Raw genomic sequence first — 22,566 nt, 5'->3', positions numbered from 1 at the left:
TGCGTAGCTTTGTAAGATGCCACCATCGGGAGAAACTGAGTAAAGAGAACGTGGGATGTGTCCGACTTATTTCTGACGGCTGTGCAAGAATCTATGATCATCTCAAAATAAAAAGTTTAATTTAATTAAGGAAAAAAGGACGCAGCTCCTAGAGGTAGACTGGGGGCGGGTCCCCTGCAGCTCTGCCGCCTCCTGCCTAGTGAATATCCAAAGGGCAGGCTGCCTCTGGCTCCTCCCACCAGGAACAGAGCATACAGGCGGCATTTGGATGTTAGGGACCAAAGTACAAAAGCTAACAGCCACGTACGTACGGAATACCAGGCTTTTCCGGTGGCGGCATTTGGATGTTAGGGACCAAAGTACAAAAGCTAACAGCCACGTACGTACGGAATACCAGGCTTTTCCGGTGATCCCTTCCTCTTTAAAGAGGCTACTTCACCCACAGAAAGTCGTCAACGGGTTAACCTGCCTTCCACCTGAGCTCAGATTAGGCAGGACTCACACCAGCAGAGGTCAGATCAGAAAATATTTTCTGAGTCACAGGGAGGGATGGCTCACTCGGCCGCCCACTCCAGCTACTACTACTCACAGTCGAGTGAAGGGCGTGACTGCTCAGCGGGCATTCATCAGAGACTTGTGGGCTCTCAGGAGTAAGCCAGAAGCAGGAGGGGACAGTCACGCTGGGGCCTCTCCACGCCCACAGCCTCAGTGAGTCACGGAGGGGAAGGACCACTGCACGCCCTCGTTGGCTCCTGCCCTGCCATCAGGCAGCCGAAGACACCACCTGCTTCCTCCTGAGCTGAGACCCGGTTTTCCCACCAAAAGAAGGGCCATCCTGCTTTAGAAATGCCACCGTGAGCTATAAGTGGATATCTGGGAACTCTCAGTCACGGAAGGAACAAAACTCGCCCTGCACCCTGCCCTCCTATTTGTCAATTGCGCAAAAGCCCATTTTGGAGGCTGGACATTTCCCCGTATAGGCGGTTGTGGCTGTTTGCACTTCCTCCTGCGGGTGTCCCCTCCTCAGAGAAGCCACCCACACCTCCCCCAGGGAAAATCTGGCAGCCCCACCCTCTGGGACCTCAACTGATCCCATATATGGGGCACTACACCTCAGCTGAACTTCTGTGTTTATAGATCACTTAACCTTCTTAGTTCATAAGTTTCTTGAGAATAAGAATACTGTCACTCTCAGAATGGGAGAAAATATTTGCAAACCAATCAACGGACAAAGGATTAATCTCCAAAATAGATAAACAGGGCTTCCCTGGTGGCGCAGTGGTTGAGAATCTGCCTGCTAATGCAGGGGACACGGGTTCGAGCCCTGGTCTGGGAAGATCCCACATGCCGCAGAGCGGCTGGGCCCGTGAGCCACAATTACTGAGCCTGCGCGTCTGGAGCCTGTGCTCTGCAACAAGAGAGGCCGTGACAGTGAGAGGCCCGCGCACTGTGATGAAGAGTGGCCCCCGCTTGCCACAACTAGAGAAAGCCCTAGCACAGAAACGAAGACCCAACATAGCAATCAATCAATCAATCAATTAATCAATAAAAAAATAAATCTAAAAAAAAAAAAAAAAATCAAAATAGATAAACAGCTCAAGCAGCTCAATTATTAAAGAAACAAACAACCCAATCCAAAAATGGGCAGAAGACTTAAATAGACATTTCTCCAAAGAAGACATACAGATGGCCAAGAAGCACGTGAAAAGCTGCTCAACATCACTAATTATTAGAGAAATGCAAATCAAAACTACAATGAGGTATCACCTCACACCAGTTAGAATGGGCATCATCAGAAAATCTACAAACAACAAATGCTGGAGAGGGTGTGGAGAAAAGGGAACCCTCTTGAACTGTTGGTGGGAATGTAAACTGATACAGCCACTATGGAGAACAGTATGGAGGTTCCTTAAAAAACTAAAAATAGAATTACCATATGATCCAGCAATCCCACTACTGGGCATATACCCAGAGAAAACCACAATTCAAAAAGACACATGCACCCCAATGTTCACTGCAGCACTATTTACAATAGTCAGGTCATGGAAGCAACCTAAATGCCCATCAACAGACGAATGGATAAAGAAGTTGTGGTACATATATACAATGCAATATTACTCAGCCATAAAAAGGAATGAAATTGGGTCATTTGTTGAGACGTGGATGGATCTAGAGACTGTCATACAGAGTGAAGTAAGTCAGAAAGAGAAAAACCAATATCGTATATTAATGCGTATATGTGGAACCTAGAAAAATGGTACAGATGAACCTGTTTGCAGGGCAGAAATTGAGACACAGATGTAGAGAACAAACATATGGACACCAAGGCGGGAAAGCCGCGGGGGGTTGGTGGTGGTGGTGTGATTAATTGGGTGATTGGGAATGACATGTATACACTGATGTGTATAAAATTGATGACTAATAAGAACCTGATGTATAAAAAAATTTAAAAAAGGAATTTTAAAAGTATGATCAAATTGAAGTAATTTACACTACTTTGTGGGAGGTATAATAATTTGTTTTATTAATGTTAATTTCAATTAACAAATTGCTATATCAATGGTATAATAAATTGTTTATTGACTTCCATTTTATTAATGGAACAATTGAATTCCAAAATATTTTCAAACCGTTTTATTTTTTTAGCTTATTTATCATTTCATTTTTAATGGAGTAGGTTGTTAATATTTTTATTAAGATATAATTTATATGCAGTAAAAGTCACTTTTTTTACTATACAGTTTTTCAAGATTTGACAAATGCATACAATTATATAACTACCACTACAATCAGAATATAGAACAGTTCCATTACCCCAAAAAGTTCTCCCATGTCCCTTTATAGTCAATCTCTTCCCTCAGCCCCAACCTCTGACAACCACAAATCTGTTTCTTGCCCCTGAAGTTTTGCTTTTTCAGAATGCCATATAAATGGAATCATACAGTATATAGCCTTTGGACTTGGCAGAATGCATTTGGGATTCAACCATACTGTTGTGTGTATCAATAGTTCATTCCTTTTTATTAATGAGTATTATTCTGAATCACAGACTGAAGGGCATTTTGGTTGTTTGGTTGTTTTCAGTTCTTAACAACTGCAAGATTACAAACAAAGCCACTATAAGCATTCACATATTTGAGTCAGGATTCATCGGAGAGATTCAACTTCCAGATTCTAGGATTAATGCCAACAATTTCACAGGTGCTCTTTCCACACAATAAATCAATCCAGCACCTGATCTCAACCTTCCTTGGATACAGGATCTTCCAGGTCTCCAGGAGAGACTTCTTTTACTTCTTGCACAAAACTTCTTAAGATTCATATTAGAGAAAGTCTGGATATCTTTTGTTTTCTCAGTACTTAAGAAATATGAGCAAGTCTGTAATATTTACTCATTGCCTTAGCTACATTTTTTAAAGAAACTTCTTCCTTAGTTGAGGATTTTCAAAGCTTGAGCTTGCCGTTTTTCCTTCGTACATTTGCTATAGTGTGGAATACGCTCTTGACGTTTAAATGTATGGTCCCAGACAGAGACATTCGTTCTTACTTTGGTTCAGTATATTTTCAATTTCCAGGTAAGATGAAAATTTTACTGTTTCTGAAAATCACATAAATGACAGCTAAGGAGGAGAAAATGTCTACAAAGAATGTTCATGGATAAACTGAGAGATTTTGAAGTCATAGAATAGACTTAGCCTTAGTGTGAGAAAATCCCAGTTACTAACCCACGTATATCAAGTTCCGGATAGTCACCTCCATAATCCTCATTTCTTTCAGAAAGCATTTACCACGAGTTTCCATTTGGAAAGCAAATTCTCTAGTTCTTTCAACGTATTTAAAATGTCCCCCTTTCAGCAGCATACTTATTGCATCAAAGGAGGTAAGGCATGGTTTTAGTTTTGATGCTAGTTTTATTTTATTGGAGGGTAATGACTACCTATCCTCTATGTATTTGGGAGTGGGGGCTGTGAGGAAGCAGTGGAAAATAGTGAGACCTGTTAATTTTTCCATGAGATCATTTTTCCCTTGACATGCAATTTGATGCTTAACAATTTTTCTGAAAGTCAAAAGGAATACTATGTTCTCTAATTTTCACAGTGCTATAAATAGTCCCTGACAAAGCATAATTGTATAAAAGAGATGACACTTTTTTTATACATCTTTATTGGAGTATAATTGCTTTACAGTGTTGTGTTAGTTTCTGCTGTACAACAAAGTGAATCAGCTATATGCATACATATATCCCCATATACCCTTCCTCTTGACAAAGCGTTTTAATACTTTTAGGTTTATACTATTATTATTACTAGAGAAAGACAAAACAGCTGTTTTGTATGAATTCCTCGGGGTCTGCTCTAGTAAACAGATAATGAATTGTGGGGATGAAATGTACAGCATGGGGAATATAGTCAACAATATTGTAATAACCTTGTATGGTGACAGATGGTAACTAAATTTATCATGGTGAGCATTTTGTAATGTAAAGAAATATGTTGTGCACCTGGACCTAACATAATGTTGAGGTCGATTATCCTTCAATTAAAAAAAAGAGAATGAATTGCAAGTAACTTCACTTTCTTATATATAAATATGAGCTCACAAATGCTTATAATTTCTTAATTTTTAAATTAGTTTATTATCCTCAGTGATTTTTTATTTCTAATCAATTGTCATATTTTTACTATCTGTTAGGCAAAAGTGAAACTGGAACTGTTACCACTAATTCTGAGAAAATTAACTAGAGTCTAAAGTCGTAAGTTATATGTAAAAAAGCTCTCTGTAAATGATACTTGATAAATGTAAAGTTTTATTTTTTGTAGTTTGGTAATATTCATAAATTAATCAGCATTGAGAAGATTTGATAATATCTGTAGGACTCCATGGGGAAATGTGACTAGAACATTTTTATGTTTTATATAAATGAATATCCATGCATTAAAGGTGATTTTTTAAATTAGAAAATAGATTTCTTTTTTTCCTATGGATAATTTAAAACATATACAAAACTCCGTATACTTATTACCCAGCTTCAGCAATTATCAACTCAGGACCATTCTTGTTTTATCCATATTCACATCCATTTTGCCCACTCTAAGCTATTTAGAAGGAAATCCTTTTACTTCTGAAGATTTTAGTATGTATCTTTAAAAGCATTCTTTTTAAAAAATAATCACAAACCATTATCATATATAAAATTAAATAATAATTCTATAATATCAAGTATCTAGTTAGTGTTCAACTTTTCCTGATTGTCTTATTTATAAATGTTTTTGTAACTGTTTATTTGTTCAAATTAGAATCCAAATATGGTCTACACATCACAATTGTTTGATACATCTCTTAAGTCTCTTTTAACATATAGACCCCTTCCTTTTTTTTATATGATTTTTTTAATCTTAGTTAATTTCTAAGGAGGATATGGAGGTATCTTTATTTTGAAGGTTTCTTCTACAAAAAAGATGAAAATAGAGAAAAGGTTGAAAGTTAGGCAAAAGAGCCAATAGAGGATTATAAACTTCTTCAAGTGTTTGACTGAGAATTGGACCTGATGATTTTTTTACTTATTTAGTAAGTAATCACATTCTCCTGTGTGTGTGTGTGTGTGTGTGTCTGTGTGTCTGTGTGTGTGGTGTATTTATTCTGCCAATGTTCCATGTTCATCTTTGAATTTCTTTTTCCATTTTGACTAAGTTAGTGTAGAAATGTCACATATTTATCAAGAAGTCTTGCGAGCTACTCAATTATTTTTTGGATAAACTCCTTCCTTTTCATTCCCTTAATAATTCCTTGATTGTTTATGGAATTATGTCTTTAACTCAGTCTGTTGTTTAAAACCTGTCATACTCGGATCCCAACTTTATAGCCTATCTCTCACACTTCTCCCCCATATGATTCTTTAGTCAAATTAGCCTATCAACCAACCATAAATATTTCCATGTGTTTTTCTCCCTCTCACCCTTGCTAACATAATTCTTCCCCAATATAAAATGCCTCCCACCAGTGCAGTTACCTAATCCAATTCCAATTCCTGTCCCTAGGAGGCATTTTCCTGGCATATTTAACTCATGATATTCTTTCTCTCTCTTCCTATAGTACGTATTTTCTGCTTTCTTGTGACATTTGCCATACTCTGCCTGGTATTTTGACTTAATTATTTATATGTTATGCCTTAGTATCCTAACGAGATGCAAGTATGCTCCTTATATTCTCCATGGAGTTTAGACATAAGAACAACTATCTTATGTCTATTGTGTTAATAAAAATTGATTTCATATGAGGCTCAGAAAAGGCCCTACTTGAGCTCTAGACTTTCTGTATAAGTAACAACATCACCTTCACACAAATATGTATTTTGGCACTACCCTTTTCAGAGGAACATGCTAAGTGTCTGTGGCATGGAGAGGTATGAAATGTGCTCCCTGCTCTCAAGATGCAAAGGTTAAAATAAAGATCTGTCCATCAATTTATCTATCTGTTGACACAGATACAGATCTGTCCATCTATTTATCTATCTGTTGACACAGATACAGATCTGTCCATCTATTTATCTATCTGTTGACACAGACACATACACACACACACCACAATATAACTGCCAAATCAGTGAGACAGAAAATAGAATGTCATTAAGAGCACAGATTTTGGAGGCATACCTGACATACTTCATTCATTGAATGACCTTGTGTGATTTATTTGCTTAGTCTTTCTACTTATACTTTATTGACTAGGTTAGTCTGTTTCTTCATCTGTAAATGAGGATGATAACGACACTTAAATAAGTTATATTTTCAGAATTAAATGGAATATTTTAAGTGAAGTGCTTAATACAGTACATAGGTAGATACTCCTGTTATTACTGACAAGAGTTATACAGTTCAGAGAAACCAAAGATTGTTGTGTGCCAGGGGTAGTCAGGTATGTTCACAGGTACAAGAATGTGATTTATAAGAAAAAATATTTTTTGGTCATTCAGAAAATATGTATTTGGTCTTCATCCATGGTTCCTGGCTCACAGCTCCCAAAACCCTGATAATATCCTAAGTAATGAGGACCACAAAGATGTCTTTTGTTATATTAATGAGCTAACTTTGGGACACCACCTAAGGATGGGGGCTGGAGGTTGAATCAATTGCTAATGGCAGTTGATTTAAGTAATCATGACTATGTAATAAAGCCTCCATAAAACCCTGAAAAGATGGGACTCAGAGAGCTTCTGTATTGGTGAACACGTGGAGGTGCAGGGAGAGTGGCGCCTGGAGAGGGCATGGAAGCTCTGTGTCCCTCCCACACACTTTGCCCTCTGCATCTCTTCCATTTGGCTGTTCCCCAGTTAGATCCTTTTACAATGAATCTAGTAAGTAAAATATTTCTCTGATTTCTGTGAGCTGCTCTAGCAAATTATTTGAACCCAAGGAGGGGGCTGTGGGAAACTCTGATTTATAGCCAGTTGGTTAGAAATGCAGGTAACAACCTAAACTTGAGACTGGCTTCTGAAGTCCAAGGAGGAGGTTGTTGGAACCTCTAATCTATAGCCAGTCAGTCAGAAGCACAGGTGATAACCTGGGCTTGTGACTGGCATCTGAAGTGGGTATTGGGGGAAGAAGTCTGGTAGGACTGAACACTTAACTTGTGGGGTCTGACACTATCTCTGGGTAGATAGTGTCAGAATTGAGTTAAATTATAAGACACCCAGCTAGTGTCTGAAGAATTGCTTGTTGGAAGTATGGGGACCACCCCCACCCCCCATTTAAATTGGGTCCAAGAACATCACAAAGAACAAAGAAGGAGGGAACTGAATTAGATGGGGAGGAGGATCAAAGGGATGGTCAGGAGAAAAGACTGCGTATACAGACGTGGGAACACGGGGCAGATGGGAGAATGCTTTCTGAGCATGAATTTTCAATGAGAAAATCCAGGAAAAAGTTTCAGTGAGAAAATCCCAGGGTTACTATATGGCTTTAATCTTTTATTTATAGAAGATGCAAAATTATGAAAGTTTTTCCAGTCCCAATAAGGCATCTTCCCTAAAATCTCTTTCCTTAAAATTATCTGTATTTACCAATGTATGAAAATTCTCCAACAAGGTTTCATTAACTTTGATATAATGTCTTTAATATGGACTAATTCTTATTTCATTATCCAAGTAATTTTAAAAAAGTTTTCTAAGATTCTCTTCTATAAAAATTCAAAAACACAGAGTACTCTTGGGATTGGTGGATAAGGAGGTGCTTGAGGATTCTGGATTTGCACAGCCCTTGTAAGTTTGCATAGAACAATGTCTCTTGATCACAAATGTTTCTTTAATAACTTCAGTTAAAAAAAAAGACTCCTCAGTTGCTGACTCTAAGCTTTATTACGGGAGGTCCTCCATGGTCCCCAAGTAGCCGATTCTCTCAACTGAGGCAGCATATTGCCAAGAGGAAACTTGGAGGATCAACTCGGGAATGGGGGGCCGCGGGGGGACAGAACTAGTCATTCCTGCAAGAAACACTGGAACCAGTTTCTACCAACCCACCAAAAAAATGACTTCAAAGGCAACGTGGTATCACAGGAAGGGCTTGTTTTTGTGTTTGTTTGTTTTTAGTTCATTAGGCCTCACTTAAAATTCTGATTCCACAATGCACTTGCGCTGGGATCTTGAACAACACTCATAACCTCTGCAAGTTTCAGTATAGTAAGTTTATGTGATTACCTTCATCTGTAATATCCCTGTGTTGCAATCTTAATTAATTAAGATTACTTCATCTTAATCTTAATCTCAAGTTCAGGTCAAAGACTAGTTCCTCTGTGACTTCTCCTCTGAACTGATTCAAAAGCCTTCTCTCCTGTCCTCATTTGGCTTCTCTTCTCTTATGGAATCTCATAAGAACTTCTATGACCTCTTTGGGTTTTTGTTGTTGTTGTTGTCTGTTGTTTGTTTTTTAATTGAAATATAGTTGATTTACAATGTCGTGTCAGTTTCAGGTGTACAGCACAGTGATTCCGTTTTCAGATTCTTTTCCCTTATAAGTTATTACAAAATATTGAGTAGAGTTCCCTGTGCCATAGAGGAGATCCTCGTTGTATCTATTCTATGCCTTCTTTGAATGACCGTAGCACTTGTTGTCTGTATCATTTTTATGCCTGTTATGGCTTTGTGACTGAACATGAAAATTTTCTATTTGTTCATGTCCTGGCCCTTCCTTAAAAATGTGTTCATTTATCTATTTCATATTTATTGACTACATCTTAGACACTGTGTTAACGGCTGGTTCTAGATGTTAGTAAGATATAGACCTTCCTGCTCAGAAGGTCACAGTATTTGTGGGAAAACAAAAAAATGAACCTATGTCTCAAAGAGCTTTGTACTTCCCAAAGAGAACACACCTAGTAGGTACAATAAATATATGTATCATATGTAAATGTATAAATAGTTAATGGGATTAAAAACTAGAGATAACTGCTTTTCAATTCTGAGGAAATGATGATTATATTTCACCAGGAGCTCAATACCACTCTGAGAATGAGGGCTTAACCCCCGACCTGACTCACTGCATTGCTTTCCTATATAAAAATACACAAGTCTGTACATACGCTCTAGAAAAAGGCTTATCTGGCATGAATTTCAGATAGCAAGAAGAAAAATTCAAGAGGTTCAGAGAAGTATCCAGAAGCTCAGATGATTGTCTGGCACTAATACAACTTGCTTGACAGGAAAATGGAGCTGTAAATCTCACAAAATTAGATGATCTTTTAAGAATTTCAAAACCTCTTGCTATTAATTGGAAATCCTAGAAGAAAAGCTTCTTTTAAAATGTACTGATAATATGCTTTACAGCCTAATATTCAGCAGCCTATATTTTGGCTAAGTGAGCGTCAGGAAAGAAGGAAACTTGTGGTTTAGTTCCATTTACTCTGGAACTTCTGGTCAAAACATCTACTTCTGTGCTCAGCCATCTTGTCATCTGTAAAATGGAGGCAACTCTAAGAAAACATAGTTACAGAGATGTTGCACAGCTTCATGTGTCATTGTCTTCATTTGTTTCAGAAAACCAATCACATCTAAGCTACGACTGAAAGAGTGCAATGTTATTTGGGGTCATCTAGTGCAGCTCTGTCAAAGTAAAGAAAAGGACAGGGGCCTAGAATAACTATAATTTTCCCAAGAGGACACAATTATTTTGTGGTAAATCTGGGACAAGAACCCTGATCTCTTTGATCCCATTCCATTGTTCTTTCGTTGGGTTCTGAACAACCCAGTGAAAGAAAGAGAAATAAAACTCCTATGTGCTATGTCACTGGTACAGGACTTGGCAAGATTGGAATTGGAGCACTACATATTAAGAGGTATCTGGGAAATTCTTCAAACTAATTGAGATATATACCAGGTACATAGAAAACAGTATGTTTTCTGAAGATGATTTTGTGGTATGAACAGAACTGTTAACTGAAGGTGTGTGTGTGTGCTGCAGTTCCAAACAGGATGGGTGAATTCTTGTTTTCTGGCACCTTGAAGACTCCACCCCAACATACACATTAAAATAAAATTAACATTTCAACTGGGTCATATTTAATTCTACATGCTCTTGTAAGTCAGCAAAATATTCCATATATCATTTAAGTTGTCACTTACTTTCTAACTTGATTTTTAATTTCTAAAAGTCTTTCCAAACACAAAACAGAGGCTGGAAAATGGTATATGGGAAGCTGCAGAGATGAAATAAGCGTATTTCATTCAGCATAAAGATGAATATCCAAACAACTTCTTCAGAGCCGAAAGTGTCCAAATCCACTATCTTCATTTTGTAGTCAAGGCTTCCGGAAGAATATGCTAATGGATCCTTAATTACCCAAATGCCCCATATCTGTTTCAGTAAGTATCATTATATATTATGGAAATTTTTCTCAGTGACAGAGAAAGACATCCTGGCTGGACATCCCCCTGCCCATGACACAGAGATGATGGTCTCAAGCTACCTTGAAGGCGTTGGAGCCCACTTTATCCGTTACTAATATTAATGGAGGACAAAACCTAATATTCTGTTTGCTCTGTATTTGTTAAATCACTTCTTCCCTTCATTAAAATGGATGGCCCATAATTGAGTCTGTAGTGTGTGTATCATTGGAAACTGAACAAACTTTTGTTGGTTTTATTAATGTCATAGGTTTCTAGGGAGGGTCTACTCAATAACTAAGTCTAGTTTCACAGTTACAAATAAATTATAATGTAACTTTGAATAAACTAAGTTCATCATAAAGGAAGGATACTGATAGTTGCTACTACCCCTTCACTGAGGGGCTCTTGTAAAGCACTAAATAAAGTAACAGAGGTGTATATGCATGCATATATTTTCAATGATATTTGTACACACTTAAAAAGAACTCTACAGAATGCATTATAAAACTCTTGATGCTGTGTGTCCCTAGTTCCCAGCTCTCTCATTAAACCTACTTAAATGAACAAAATCGTATCTATTAGGATAGCTATCAGAGTACTCCAAATACTACTTCTTGCAATACACTGTCCCAAACATTTGCCTTCCTCTTCCCATTAGTCCTCAATTCAGAAACCCCGGAGATTTGTTCATTAATTTATGAACATATTTCTTCATTCAGCCAAGAAAATTGATTGATCCCTTACCAAATTTCAGGCACCATTCTTCAGTATCTTTCATAGGCATGTTCAGGAAACACAGCAGTGATCAACACAGATGAATATAGCCTCTCTCGAGCTGAGGGGGGAGACAAAAGTAAAGAAGCAAATATAAAATCATAAGTATAAATATGTAAATAGAAATTAAATAAATGGATAGAATAACTAGTGTATCAGGTAAGTGCTGGAGAAAAACAGCAAGCAAGGAAGGGAGATGGAGATTGTTAGCTGGTAGGAGGAGGCTGCGATCTGAAACTAAGTGATCAATGAGGGCTTTCTGGGGAAGATAAAATTTAAGAGGGAGCAAGGAGTATACCTGGGAAGTGAATAGTACAAGCAGAGGGAACAGTCAGATGGAAAACCAATGAGGCAAGAGTAGGCTTGGAGTATCCAAGGAGCAGAAAGGATGTCAGTGTGTGGGAAACAGAGGGAGCAAAGTGGAGAGGAGAAGGAAACAGTCAGAGAGGAAACAGAGGCCCAGATTTCTAGGGCTGTGGAGGCACTTTGAGGACTTTGCTTTTCCTGTGAAGAAGCCATTGAAGAGACTTGAGTGACATGATCTGACTTATGTTTTAACAGGATCTCTCTGGATGCCATGTTGATTAGAGACTGTAGGAGAATAAGGACAAGCCCCAGAAGACCAACAGTTTATTCAAAGAAGTGATTTACTCAAACATGGTCCCCCTCCTCAGTGAGGACGCAGAGCCGGGATCGGCAAATACTGGCCACAAATCGTATCAAATCATAATGGTTCTCACGTTTAGAAAGGTTGTTGAAGAAGAAAGGGGAGGAGAAGCTACAGAAACTGTATATGGCCCACAAAGCCTAAGACATTTAAAATCCAGAAAATGCTTTCCAACACCTGATGGAAGGCATCTGGCTGGTAGGAGGTCCTCAGCAAAATTTGGAAGAGGAATACATGAGTCAATTAGTTCCTGAAAACATTGTAAAGTGATAGGTGTCAAGAAACATTTATGCCTTCACCCTTAACCTTCACAAATGATGCCATTTCCATTCAGCTATTGAAAAATATATTCTGGCTTTCAACACAATAAACCAGAAGGCATTTTCTCACATAAGCAAGGTCGTAAACAACTGTCAGCTAAAGTTGAAATAGCAACAAATCAAATAATAACACAAAACATTTTTATAGATTTTTAAACCTTACAAAGCATTTTCATGTTCATTATCTAATTTAATCCTCAAATCAACTCCATGAGATAGTTATTATTTTCCCATTAGAAATGACTACATATTCAATCCTTAGTGATTGCTCAAGAAAAGCTGAAATCTTGAGTGTTACATCTATTAATGCTAAGGTTGGGTTTTTTTCTGATGGGAACATTGGATGCTAAAATCCACAGGGATTTTCAGCTCAAGATGGCAGACTAGGAAACCTTTACTTTCTGTTCCTCCTGAAACCATATTTAAATAAAACTGTAGAAATACCAAAATTAAGCAACCAATAAAAGCCAAGACATTGTGGAAGTCATCAACCACAGAAAGATTTCAACACATTTTGAGAAGGCAAACAATGAAATGGAGGAGCCATGAATAAAATCATTAAGAAAAGACTACCCTAAGTAGGGTCTGCACAAAGCCAGTCAGCTTTTGCTGAGCTCTGGTTATAGTCAAGGGCAGAGGAAAGAAGAGGGGCTGAAAACAAGGAGACAAAAATCATTTTAGGAACAAAAGTTCATTTAATGAGCTCCAGGGAACACTCAGCCTGCTGCCATACAAACTCATGAATTACAATGGATTGTTGGTAAGCAAGACAAGAAAACAGGGAACAAACAAAACAAACAAAAATCAGGACATTGTTTCTTACTGAACTCTTCTCAAATGAGAACAAGGAATTACGGTTCAATACCACAGCTGTAAATCATTTCTGCTCCTGGAGAGGTTAGAAAGGGCTTATAATATTTACCCCTTTTTTTCAGACAGAATTTAGGTCTGAGCAAAACCTTTTGTGTCCTCAAACCTCAAAGTTTATTGGGGATGGAAGTCCAAATTAGCTGTCACATGTCATAAAAAGAATCTCATGGGCAGAGGGTCAAACTAATTTTGGAATATATGAATTATGCCCAGTGTTATTTTCAATAGATTTTAAACTAAAATATATAAATAAATTTTTACTCATCTATATGACTCTGGGTTCCGAAACTTCTACATGTCACATGCGTGATACAGAACACACAATGTCAGCCCCAGGAGAGAGAAAACACTCCAATGAAGCAAACCAAAGAAACAAGTTTCAAACAAGGCAAAGTGATGTGTAGACCAGGATTTTTCAATTCTTTCCTGTCATGCTGAAGCTTCCAGCTCCTGAATAACAACACATGTTTCCCTTGCCCTAGACACCCAAGAGTATGTCTCCTCTCTTGGGCATAAGAATCGCTAGAGTTACATATGTGTAGTAAACAGTGGACCCAGCTGGCATACTCACAATGACCAAATTGTGTTGATCGTACTTTAAACCAATACGTCGCTCCACGATGAAGTTGCAATAAATGATATATTTGCTTTCCAGACATGAATGAGATGCCTTACTGGATATACTCCAGGAAGGCCAGAGAAACTGGAATAACTTACTGGTGAATTTCTTTCCGGATAGCCCATGATTTATCTAGAATATAAGCTTTACATATCTGGATCCTTCAAACTAGACCAAAGGGAAAATCTGGGCTGCAAGCCTCAATTAGAAATGTGGGGTGCTGCTATGCAGACAACTGGTGCTCCCTGACCTGTATCTTCTGAGACTAGAACCCAGTGTGGTGGATGAGCAATTCACGCGTTGAACAAAAGAAGACCTCCTACAGGGCAGTGTATGTGTTCATCACACGTATGGCACTTAGGGCTAAGTACCATAAGGGCCACAAGAAAAAAAAAAAAAAAGGAACACAGGAAGCATATATGATAAGGAGGCGCCACAGTCCAGAGCACGAGCTCTGGAATCACACAGGCTTGCTTCGAATGCCGGCTAAGCCACTACCATCTGTATACCCTGAAGAACAGTCGAAGGTTTAAATGTTGTTTTACCAAATTTCGAAAAAGAAGTGAAGAAAGAACCTATCTGCCAGGAAGGGGCATCGTGGGGTGCAGCATCCAGTCGGGTCAGGGCTCTGCATCCCCTGCTCAGAAACCTTCGCCACCTGGCTCATGGTGATGCTGGCAGCTGAGCAGCCCTGGAGAAGGTGCTCCCGTCATCAGGCCTCGCAGAGAAGCTGGGGAGGTCCCTGGAGGAGGCGGGCCACAGCCTGGCAAGCTCTGGGTGCCTCCTGCACTCAGCTCTGAACAGGCTCTGGCCCCTGGGCCCCTTGTGAGGGAAGGGCTGGCCGATACATACACAGGGCTGAGGGGCCTGCAGAGCCGGTGCCCAGGCAGGGCGAGCTCTGCAGGAGAAGGCTTCCACAGTCCCCAACAGTCTCCGCATGGTGGCCCATCCGGTGCCAAACACCTGCCACCCACAGCGAGAAGTCCCAGCCACTAGAAAGTCCAGAAGGGGTCGGGCTCTGGGGCCCCGCCCTTTGCCCTTGGGCTGGGATTTCTCCACGGGCTGGGCTGGCATGCGCCCCCCGCCCCACCCTCTGCCCCGCCCACCCTTTCTCTGTGACGGGGACAATGGACATGTCACAAGCGCCAGGCTGAGCCATCCAGTGTCCAGTGCGTGCTAGACCTTGAGAGGAGGTGAAGCTAAGGAGAAGCTCTCCCAGTTTCACTCTGTTCTCGGATCGCTTGGCGCACAACCGGTCCTACATGGGCAATTTACTGTGTAAATTTCGTACCTGGCTCCGCCACCGACGCCGGCCTCGCCGCCCGCCCCGCCGTGGGGCCCCGGTGGGCTGTCACCCGCTGGTTTTGCCTTCCTGGGAGGTTGCCACATCTGACCGGGACCACCCTGCTGCTCCAGCGCCTGCCATCTGCCCCGAGCAGGGAGTCAACGTCAGGAAGCCGGTACCATCCAGTCACCTCCCACTGAGGAGACGGGGGCTGGGGAAAACAGGGGCAGAATGCAAAATGACAGCCTGGGAAGGAGGTGAGAAGAGGGAGGTGAAGGTCCCATCCCATGCCGTGCTGTCCTCTGCCCCAACCGCATGCTGCTCCCTGCTGCTGGAGAGGCCAACAAAAAAAGTGCTGGGTGAAGACCACCGGCCCAAATCACCAGGCTCACCGATGTCTGGGAAGGAGCAGCAGCGTGAAGAGTCTTCACGCATCCCAACAAGAAGCTCCTCTTCCCTGCTATCTACCAGCAGTAGGCCCTGGAAGCGGAAGATTCCCCTGCCGCTTTTTCTGCCGCTGCCAAGGCTGAGGTCGCCCCCGTCGGGGAACGAGGCACTGACATGGGATCGAGGGGAGCTGCCCCCTCCTCCTAAGCTTCTGTGCTTAGCTGCTGCCAAAAACCCAGGCACCTTGGAGAAGAACATTCAGTGTCGCTGGAAAAAGATCCCCAAGAATATAAGGAAGGTCCAGCCACCGTCCCATGAAAAAGAACCCCCAAAACCCATCTGTGTAGATTCTACCCCTCCTTTATACTTACCTACCCCTCTTCCAGTCCCTACCATCAATCCCCCTATTGTAACTGGGCAGCCCATGACTTCTGTGGCAATCCCTTCCACCAGCATGGTCACGGCATCTGGAAGTTTGACCTTGCAGCCTAGTGTCTACACGGACACTACTGCCCCTTCCCAAGCTGTCATTGTTAGGTCTCCCCCAGGTTTCAGGGTGGAGCAGAGGCACCCTGCAGGGGTACCAGTGTCCATCACCCCACCTGTGCCGATGGTCCCCTGCACCACCCCAATTTTTAACCATCCCTTTGGCCCCCAAACCAACCCTCAGCCCATATTTGGGACCTCTGATGGGCAGCAGAGGGCCTCTCTCCCTGGTGCTCCTGTTTTCTCCAGACGCCCATTTACAGCTTCGGCTCCTGTTTTCCCCAGCCCCCGATTTACGGCTTCGGCCGTCACCGGTGCTTCAGCAGGCAGCAGCTCTGACACTGTACCTATGGACACCACACCTCCTTCCCAGGCTGTCATTTTCCATTCGGCTACTGTTTTCCCCAGTCCCCCATTTAAGACTTCGGCTGTCACCGGTGTTTCAGCAGGCAGCAGCTCTGACACTGTACCTATGGACACCACACCTCCTTCCCAGGCTGTCATTTACCATTCGGCTCCTGCTTTCCCCAGCCCCCCATTTACGGCTTCGGCCGTCACCAGTGCTTCAGCAGGCAGCAGCTCTGACACTGTACCTATGGACACTACACCTCCTTCCCAGGCTGTCATTTACCATTCGGCTCCTGTTTTCCCCAGCCCCCCATTTACGGCTTCGGCCGTCACCAGTGCTTCAGCAGGCAGCAGCTCTGACACTGTACCTATGGACACTACACCTCCTTCCCAGGCTGTCATTTACCATTCGGCTCCTGCTTTCCCCAGCCCCCCATTTACGGCTTCGGCCGTCACCGGTGCTTCAGCAGGCAGCAGCTCTGGCACTGTACCTATGGACACCACACCTCCTTCCCAGGCTGTCATTTGCCAGTCTGCCCCTGTCTCCAGGCAGAAGCAATAGGCATTTCACAGGGCTGTTCCTAGTTCTGGGAACACACCACCCAGTGGTAGCAATGCCTCAGCCCATGCCTCGACTCATTTACCTGCAACGCCGGCCAACAGATAGACCAACACTTCAAGCTTCCTTAGACCCAGGTCTCCCGTCTCAGGCCACATTGGGGGCCAACGATGGGCAGAGGCCTAACGATAATTTTCTATTGGGAAACCCAGCAGCCTCAGCACAAGATAAAGTCCTAGTCGCTCCTGCAGCCTAGCCACCGCGAGTCAGCATCATGCAGTCAGCTTTGCCAGCTTCCCTATTCGCCACCACCAGCAACACGCAGCCGGCCTTTGGCGACAACCCAGGCATTCTCCCCAGGGCTGTGTCCATTGCTACTGGCTTTGGACTTGCCACCAGGATGCCCAGTACTGGGGACAGTAGCTCGCTCTTTGCCGACACCACACCGGGCCCACTGTTCAGGGGACCTGCAGCCCCTACGGCCGGTGGGAGCCTTGGAGTCGGTGTGTCAGCCCCAGGCCTCACTCATTCAGAGGCATCCAGACCTCTTAACTTTGGGGCAGGACTAAGTGGGGCACTCAGCACCGCTTCTGTTCCTACTTTGGGCCAGACAACCTGCCATCTACCTGACCACGGCAAGGCTGCTGCAGTAGGAGGGGCAGGTCCCAGCTCAGCATTTGGGAACATACCTGATTCCACCTTAAATCCAAATACCTGGGGCCTACCTGGGCTGAATACAGGTGCTACGGTGATGGCAGGGGACAACACCATCCCCACGATGGGAGGCCCTAGTGTTTCCACTTGCCATCACTGCACACAGGGCCCAACTGGACGTAGAAAATCTACTTTTAAAAGTTCCATCACCAAGGAGAAGAAATCTGTGTCAATGGACATGTCAGTTTCCACCCTCCATCAGAGCACACCACATCTGTTGGAGTTGCAAGTGTGCTTACCACCCGTGGGTTTCAACACACTTCTAGTTCTACCTTATTTCCAAACACAAGGGGCCCACCTGCCCACAATCCAGGTGGTGGCCATCTAGGAGGGAACAACATCATGCCCATGACTGGAGGACCTGCTATTCCCGCTTACAACTGGGACCCACCTGGCCAATACACAGGTGGTGCGGATGGAGGGCACAACATCTCACCGGTGCTGGGAGGCCCTGTGTCAATAACTGCCATCAGACTTGGAACCCATCTGTGCAGAGAACGGGGGGTGGGGCATGGGGGACAGCACCACACCTGCTGTGACTGGATACACTTCTGGTGCCACATTCATGCAAAGCACCTGAGGCCCCCCCTGGTCAAAACCCAGGTGGTACCATGGGGGACAGCAGCATCCATATTTAGAGAGGAAGCTCTACTCTCAGAAAGAACACTAGGGTCCCCGAGTCAGGACACCCCTCTGACTTAGACGAGCCAGCATTGTGTTTGGAGGCTCCTGGTCAGGGCAGCTGTGCCTGTGCTCACAGGAGTCTGGCAGCCTCATAACCTGCCCAGGGCTTCATAGGAGCCATCAGCTAATTCCTTTCTTCTATGAAGAAACGCAACAAATGAAGAGCAGATCTTATTCTGCAAACTGTGTGTCACCATGAATGGACTTTGCCTCACTGGAAAGCGGCTCAGCCCCTTTAAGTGAAACTTAACCTCCTCTCTTCCTACAGCAAGCCGGAGGACCACACCTCAGGGGTGTGCAAGAGTGTGTGTGTGTGTGTGTGTGTGTGTGTGTGTGTGTGTGTGTGTGTTGGAGGGTGAGGAGCATATGAGCTCACTTCAGAACTACACCAGATTTGAGAAGCTCCAGTTAGGAGAATGGAAGAGAGCTGGCTGTATCATCCTCTGTGCCATCCCTGGCTTGACTGTTAACTTGGCGGACCCAAGCTCCTGGCCAGTTTTCCCTAGACTTGGAACTGGCAGGATGCCCACTGCTGTTTTCAGATGCTTCCCCTCCCCCTATGCATTTGCCTCAATGGGCCCTTCTCTTTCCCAGCTTTATGTACATATATGTATGTCAGTAAAACCTTGTTCATATTAATCTGCTTCTGTTTATGTGTCTTTACTCACTGACTCAGCTGTAGAGGAAGAACTGACATATGTGAGTGGTGATGTGTGAGCCAGACTTAAGACACCAAAATTTTGTGTCCCAGGGACTGGGATGTGGAATTAGGCACACATTATGGCTGCATGTGCTGACTCCTGAAATCTGTTTTCAGTGTAATGAGTGACAATCAGGAGGAACTAAGGTCCAGAGGAGGGAGAGATGGGGTGACTCACCCTGGCTTCTCTATATGTCTCTCTGTCCCCTCACCACTCCGACCACACTGGAGGCTAGAGAATCCCTGATGTGTGATAAGGAACCACACTTAATGATTGTACTTTTCAAAAATGTTGAAATGTCTTTTGGGGCATCTTTTATTCAATTGAGACTTAGACCAGTCATCTTCATATATTCCCTTTACACCCAGAGAGGACAGATTTGGCATCCAGGTCCATGTGTCTAGAGAAACAAAGGAAGAGTTCATACCTGCTCTGTAATTATTGAAAATTTAAGTTGACCTCAAAGGTACCATGTTGCTTAAAATAGCAGAAAAGATCCTCTTTAATAACTGGCTTGGCTCTGAGCTAACCCACTAAAATATCAAATCACAAGAGTGACAATTGTGCCCAGTTCTGGCTGGCCCTAGAGTTCTACTGGGCCTCCACTAGGTTTAATAATGGCAAAATTCCTGAGTCTGTGCAGCCTATCTTCCAGTTGGAAGGGAGAACAGAAACCCATGTACATTAACTGGTAGGTTCGCCAGGAATAAATGCTATGGAGATTAAGCAGTATATGGTGAGGTGAGATTGTGGGCAGAGAGGAGCAAGGCTTTCAACGTAAACGGTAGACAGGATAAGTCTTACTGGGAAGGTGGAATTTGAACAGTCTAGAGGGAGGCAGATGAGTCAGACGTCTGAGGAAAAAGCATTCCAGATCATGGGAATAACCTCTGCAAGGCCCAGAGGAAGGATGCCAGTGTCCTCAGGGAAGAATTAGTAAATAATGTGGCTGGAATAGAGTCAGCAAGTAGGAGGGAGGGAAGGAGGAAAGGAGGACAGAGGAGATGTGTGTAGAATTCCCTGCATCACCATTTATTGACTGAGTGATCACAGTTAATTCAACCTTCAAGTGTTTCAGTGAACTCAGTGCTTTTCCTATGGCCTATTGACCTCTCAAGAGTTTTGGAAGGATAAAATAATGTAGGGAAGTGACTTATAAGCCACTGTTACTGTTCTATACATAAGGATAGATGGATAGACAGGTAGATATAGATAGACAGATACATAGATAGATAGATACATAGACAGATAGAGAGATAGAGAGAGAGAGAGATAGATAGAGAGATAGACAGAGAGATGGAGAGATAGACAGATAGATAGATAGACACACAGATAGACAGATACACAGATAGATAGAGAGAGAGATAGATAGATAGATAGATAGGTAGAGATAGATAGAGAGATAGATAGATGGAGAGATAGAGAGATAGAGACATAGATAGAGAGATAGATATAGATAGATACATAGACAGATAGATACAGAGATAGAGAGATAGAGAGAGAGATAGATAGATACATAGATAGATAGATAGATAGATAGATATAGATAGATAGATAGATAGATAGATAGATAAATAGAGTTAAGGACTGAATTTCTGTGCCCCCCCCAACCAAATTCATATGTTGAAACCCTATCCTCTTATGTATGATGAAATTAGGAGGTGGAGCCTTCAGGAGGTAATTAGGTTTAGAAGAGGTCATGAGGGTGAAGCTGCCATGATGTGATTAGCTCTTATAAGAAGAGGAAGATCCACCAGAGCTTTCCCTCTCCACCATGTGAAGAGACAGCAAGAAGGTGGCCCTCTACAAGCCAAAAAAGGAGGACTCACCAGGAACTGGATTTGCCTTGATCTTGGACTTCCCAGACTCCAGAACTGTGTGAAACGTCTGTTGTTCAAGACACTCAGTCTATGATATTTTGTTATAGCAGCCTAAGCAGACTGATACAGATAGGTAAACAGGGAGATAATGATTGATAGATGATAGATAGATAGATAGATAGATAGATAGATAGATAGATAGATAGACATACATTCATACTCACTTCAGTGACAGATGGAGATACTGCACATATATGTATGCTTAATGAATTCCTTCTAAAGCTTTCACTTGGCAATTCAAATGGGAGATCCCCTTTTTAAAGGGAGCATAAAAGTGCTTACTTTTATGAAGTACACAGGTGGAAAAATATAACAGCCTAAAAATGCACAGCACTGAGCCTAGTGCAACATTTATGAGATTAGACCTGTAAAAACAAAGAACACCATCACAGAGAGGCTTCCAGACTCCTCCAGGCACCCAGGCGCCTGATTCATTTACTCTAAGTTGTTTGTTACGGTTCCAGAGGATCAAAACTCCTGCTCCCGAACCTTTTCTGTTCTGTTCTTTTTTAGATTCCATATATACGTGTTAGCATATGGTATTTGTTTTTCTCCTTCTGACTTATTTCACTCTGTATGACAGACTCTAGGTCCATCCACCTCTCTACAAATAACTTTTTCTTTTTATGGCTGAGTAATATTCCATTGTATATATGTGCCACATCTTCTTTATCCATTCATCTGTCGATGGACACTTAGGTTGCTTCCATGTCCTGGCTATTATAAATAGAGCTGCAATGAACACTGTGGTACATGACCCTTTTTGAATCATGGTTTTCTCAGGGTATATGCCCAGTAGTGAGATTGCTGGGGCAGGACAGGAATAAAGACGCAGACGTAGAGAATGGACTTGAGGGCATGGGGAGGGGGAAGGGGAAGCTGGGACAAAGTGAGAGAGTGGCATGGACATATATACACTCCCAAATGTAAAAGAGATAGCTAGTGGGAAGCAGCCGCATAGCACAGGGAGATCAGCTTAGGGCTTTCTGACCACCTAGAGGGGTGGGATAGGGAGGGTGGGAGGGAGACACAAGAGGGAGGGGATATGGGGATATATGTATATGTGTAGCTGATTCACTTTGTTATAAAGGAGAAACTAACACACCATTGTAAAGCAACTATACTCCAATAAAATGTTAAAATAAAAACCAAACTCCTGCTACCTGACTTCAGAGAATCTCCTGCCCTTGTAGTCAGAACTGCCTCCCAGAAGCAGGGTTGATATCCAGGTTGCTTCTAATAGTTCCACACCTTCTCTCTGGGGTGCCTGGCAATATTATCAGGGACAATTTTTCATTTTAAAAACTCATACTTCTTGGCTTGTTATTTTTAAAAAATGGCCTTCAAAGCTGATAAGAACGATCCTGATAAGGAAAGCATTTAACAACTGTATGAG

At 42.4% G+C, this 22,566-nt stretch overlaps 1 protein-coding gene across 4 annotated transcripts in view; it reads right to left on the bottom strand.

Moving 5' to 3' along the window:
• The window catches only part of LOC130709381 (uncharacterized), a 101,865-nt gene that overhangs the window by 31,059 nt on the left and 48,240 nt on the right, over window positions 1–22,566 (bottom strand). For all 4 annotated transcript variants that reach the window (XR_009009923.1, XM_057558226.1, XM_057558221.1 and 1 more), the window contains one exon: window positions 11,621–11,711. Coding sequence is in view for 1 of the 4 variants with exons in the window: in XM_057558229.1 (XP_057414212.1) it covers window positions 11,621–11,660 (40 nt within the window). In the remaining 3 variants the exon portion in view is untranslated. The remainder of the gene's footprint in view (window positions 1–11,620; window positions 11,712–22,566) is intronic.

This window comes from Balaenoptera acutorostrata, chromosome 1 (assembly GCF_949987535.1).
Source record: "Balaenoptera acutorostrata chromosome 1, mBalAcu1.1, whole genome shotgun sequence".
Classification (NCBI taxonomy): Eukaryota; Metazoa; Chordata; class Mammalia; order Artiodactyla; family Balaenopteridae; genus Balaenoptera; species Balaenoptera acutorostrata.
Note: the sequence above shows the minus strand (reverse complement) of the source record. Positions and strands in the feature narration are given on the sequence as shown.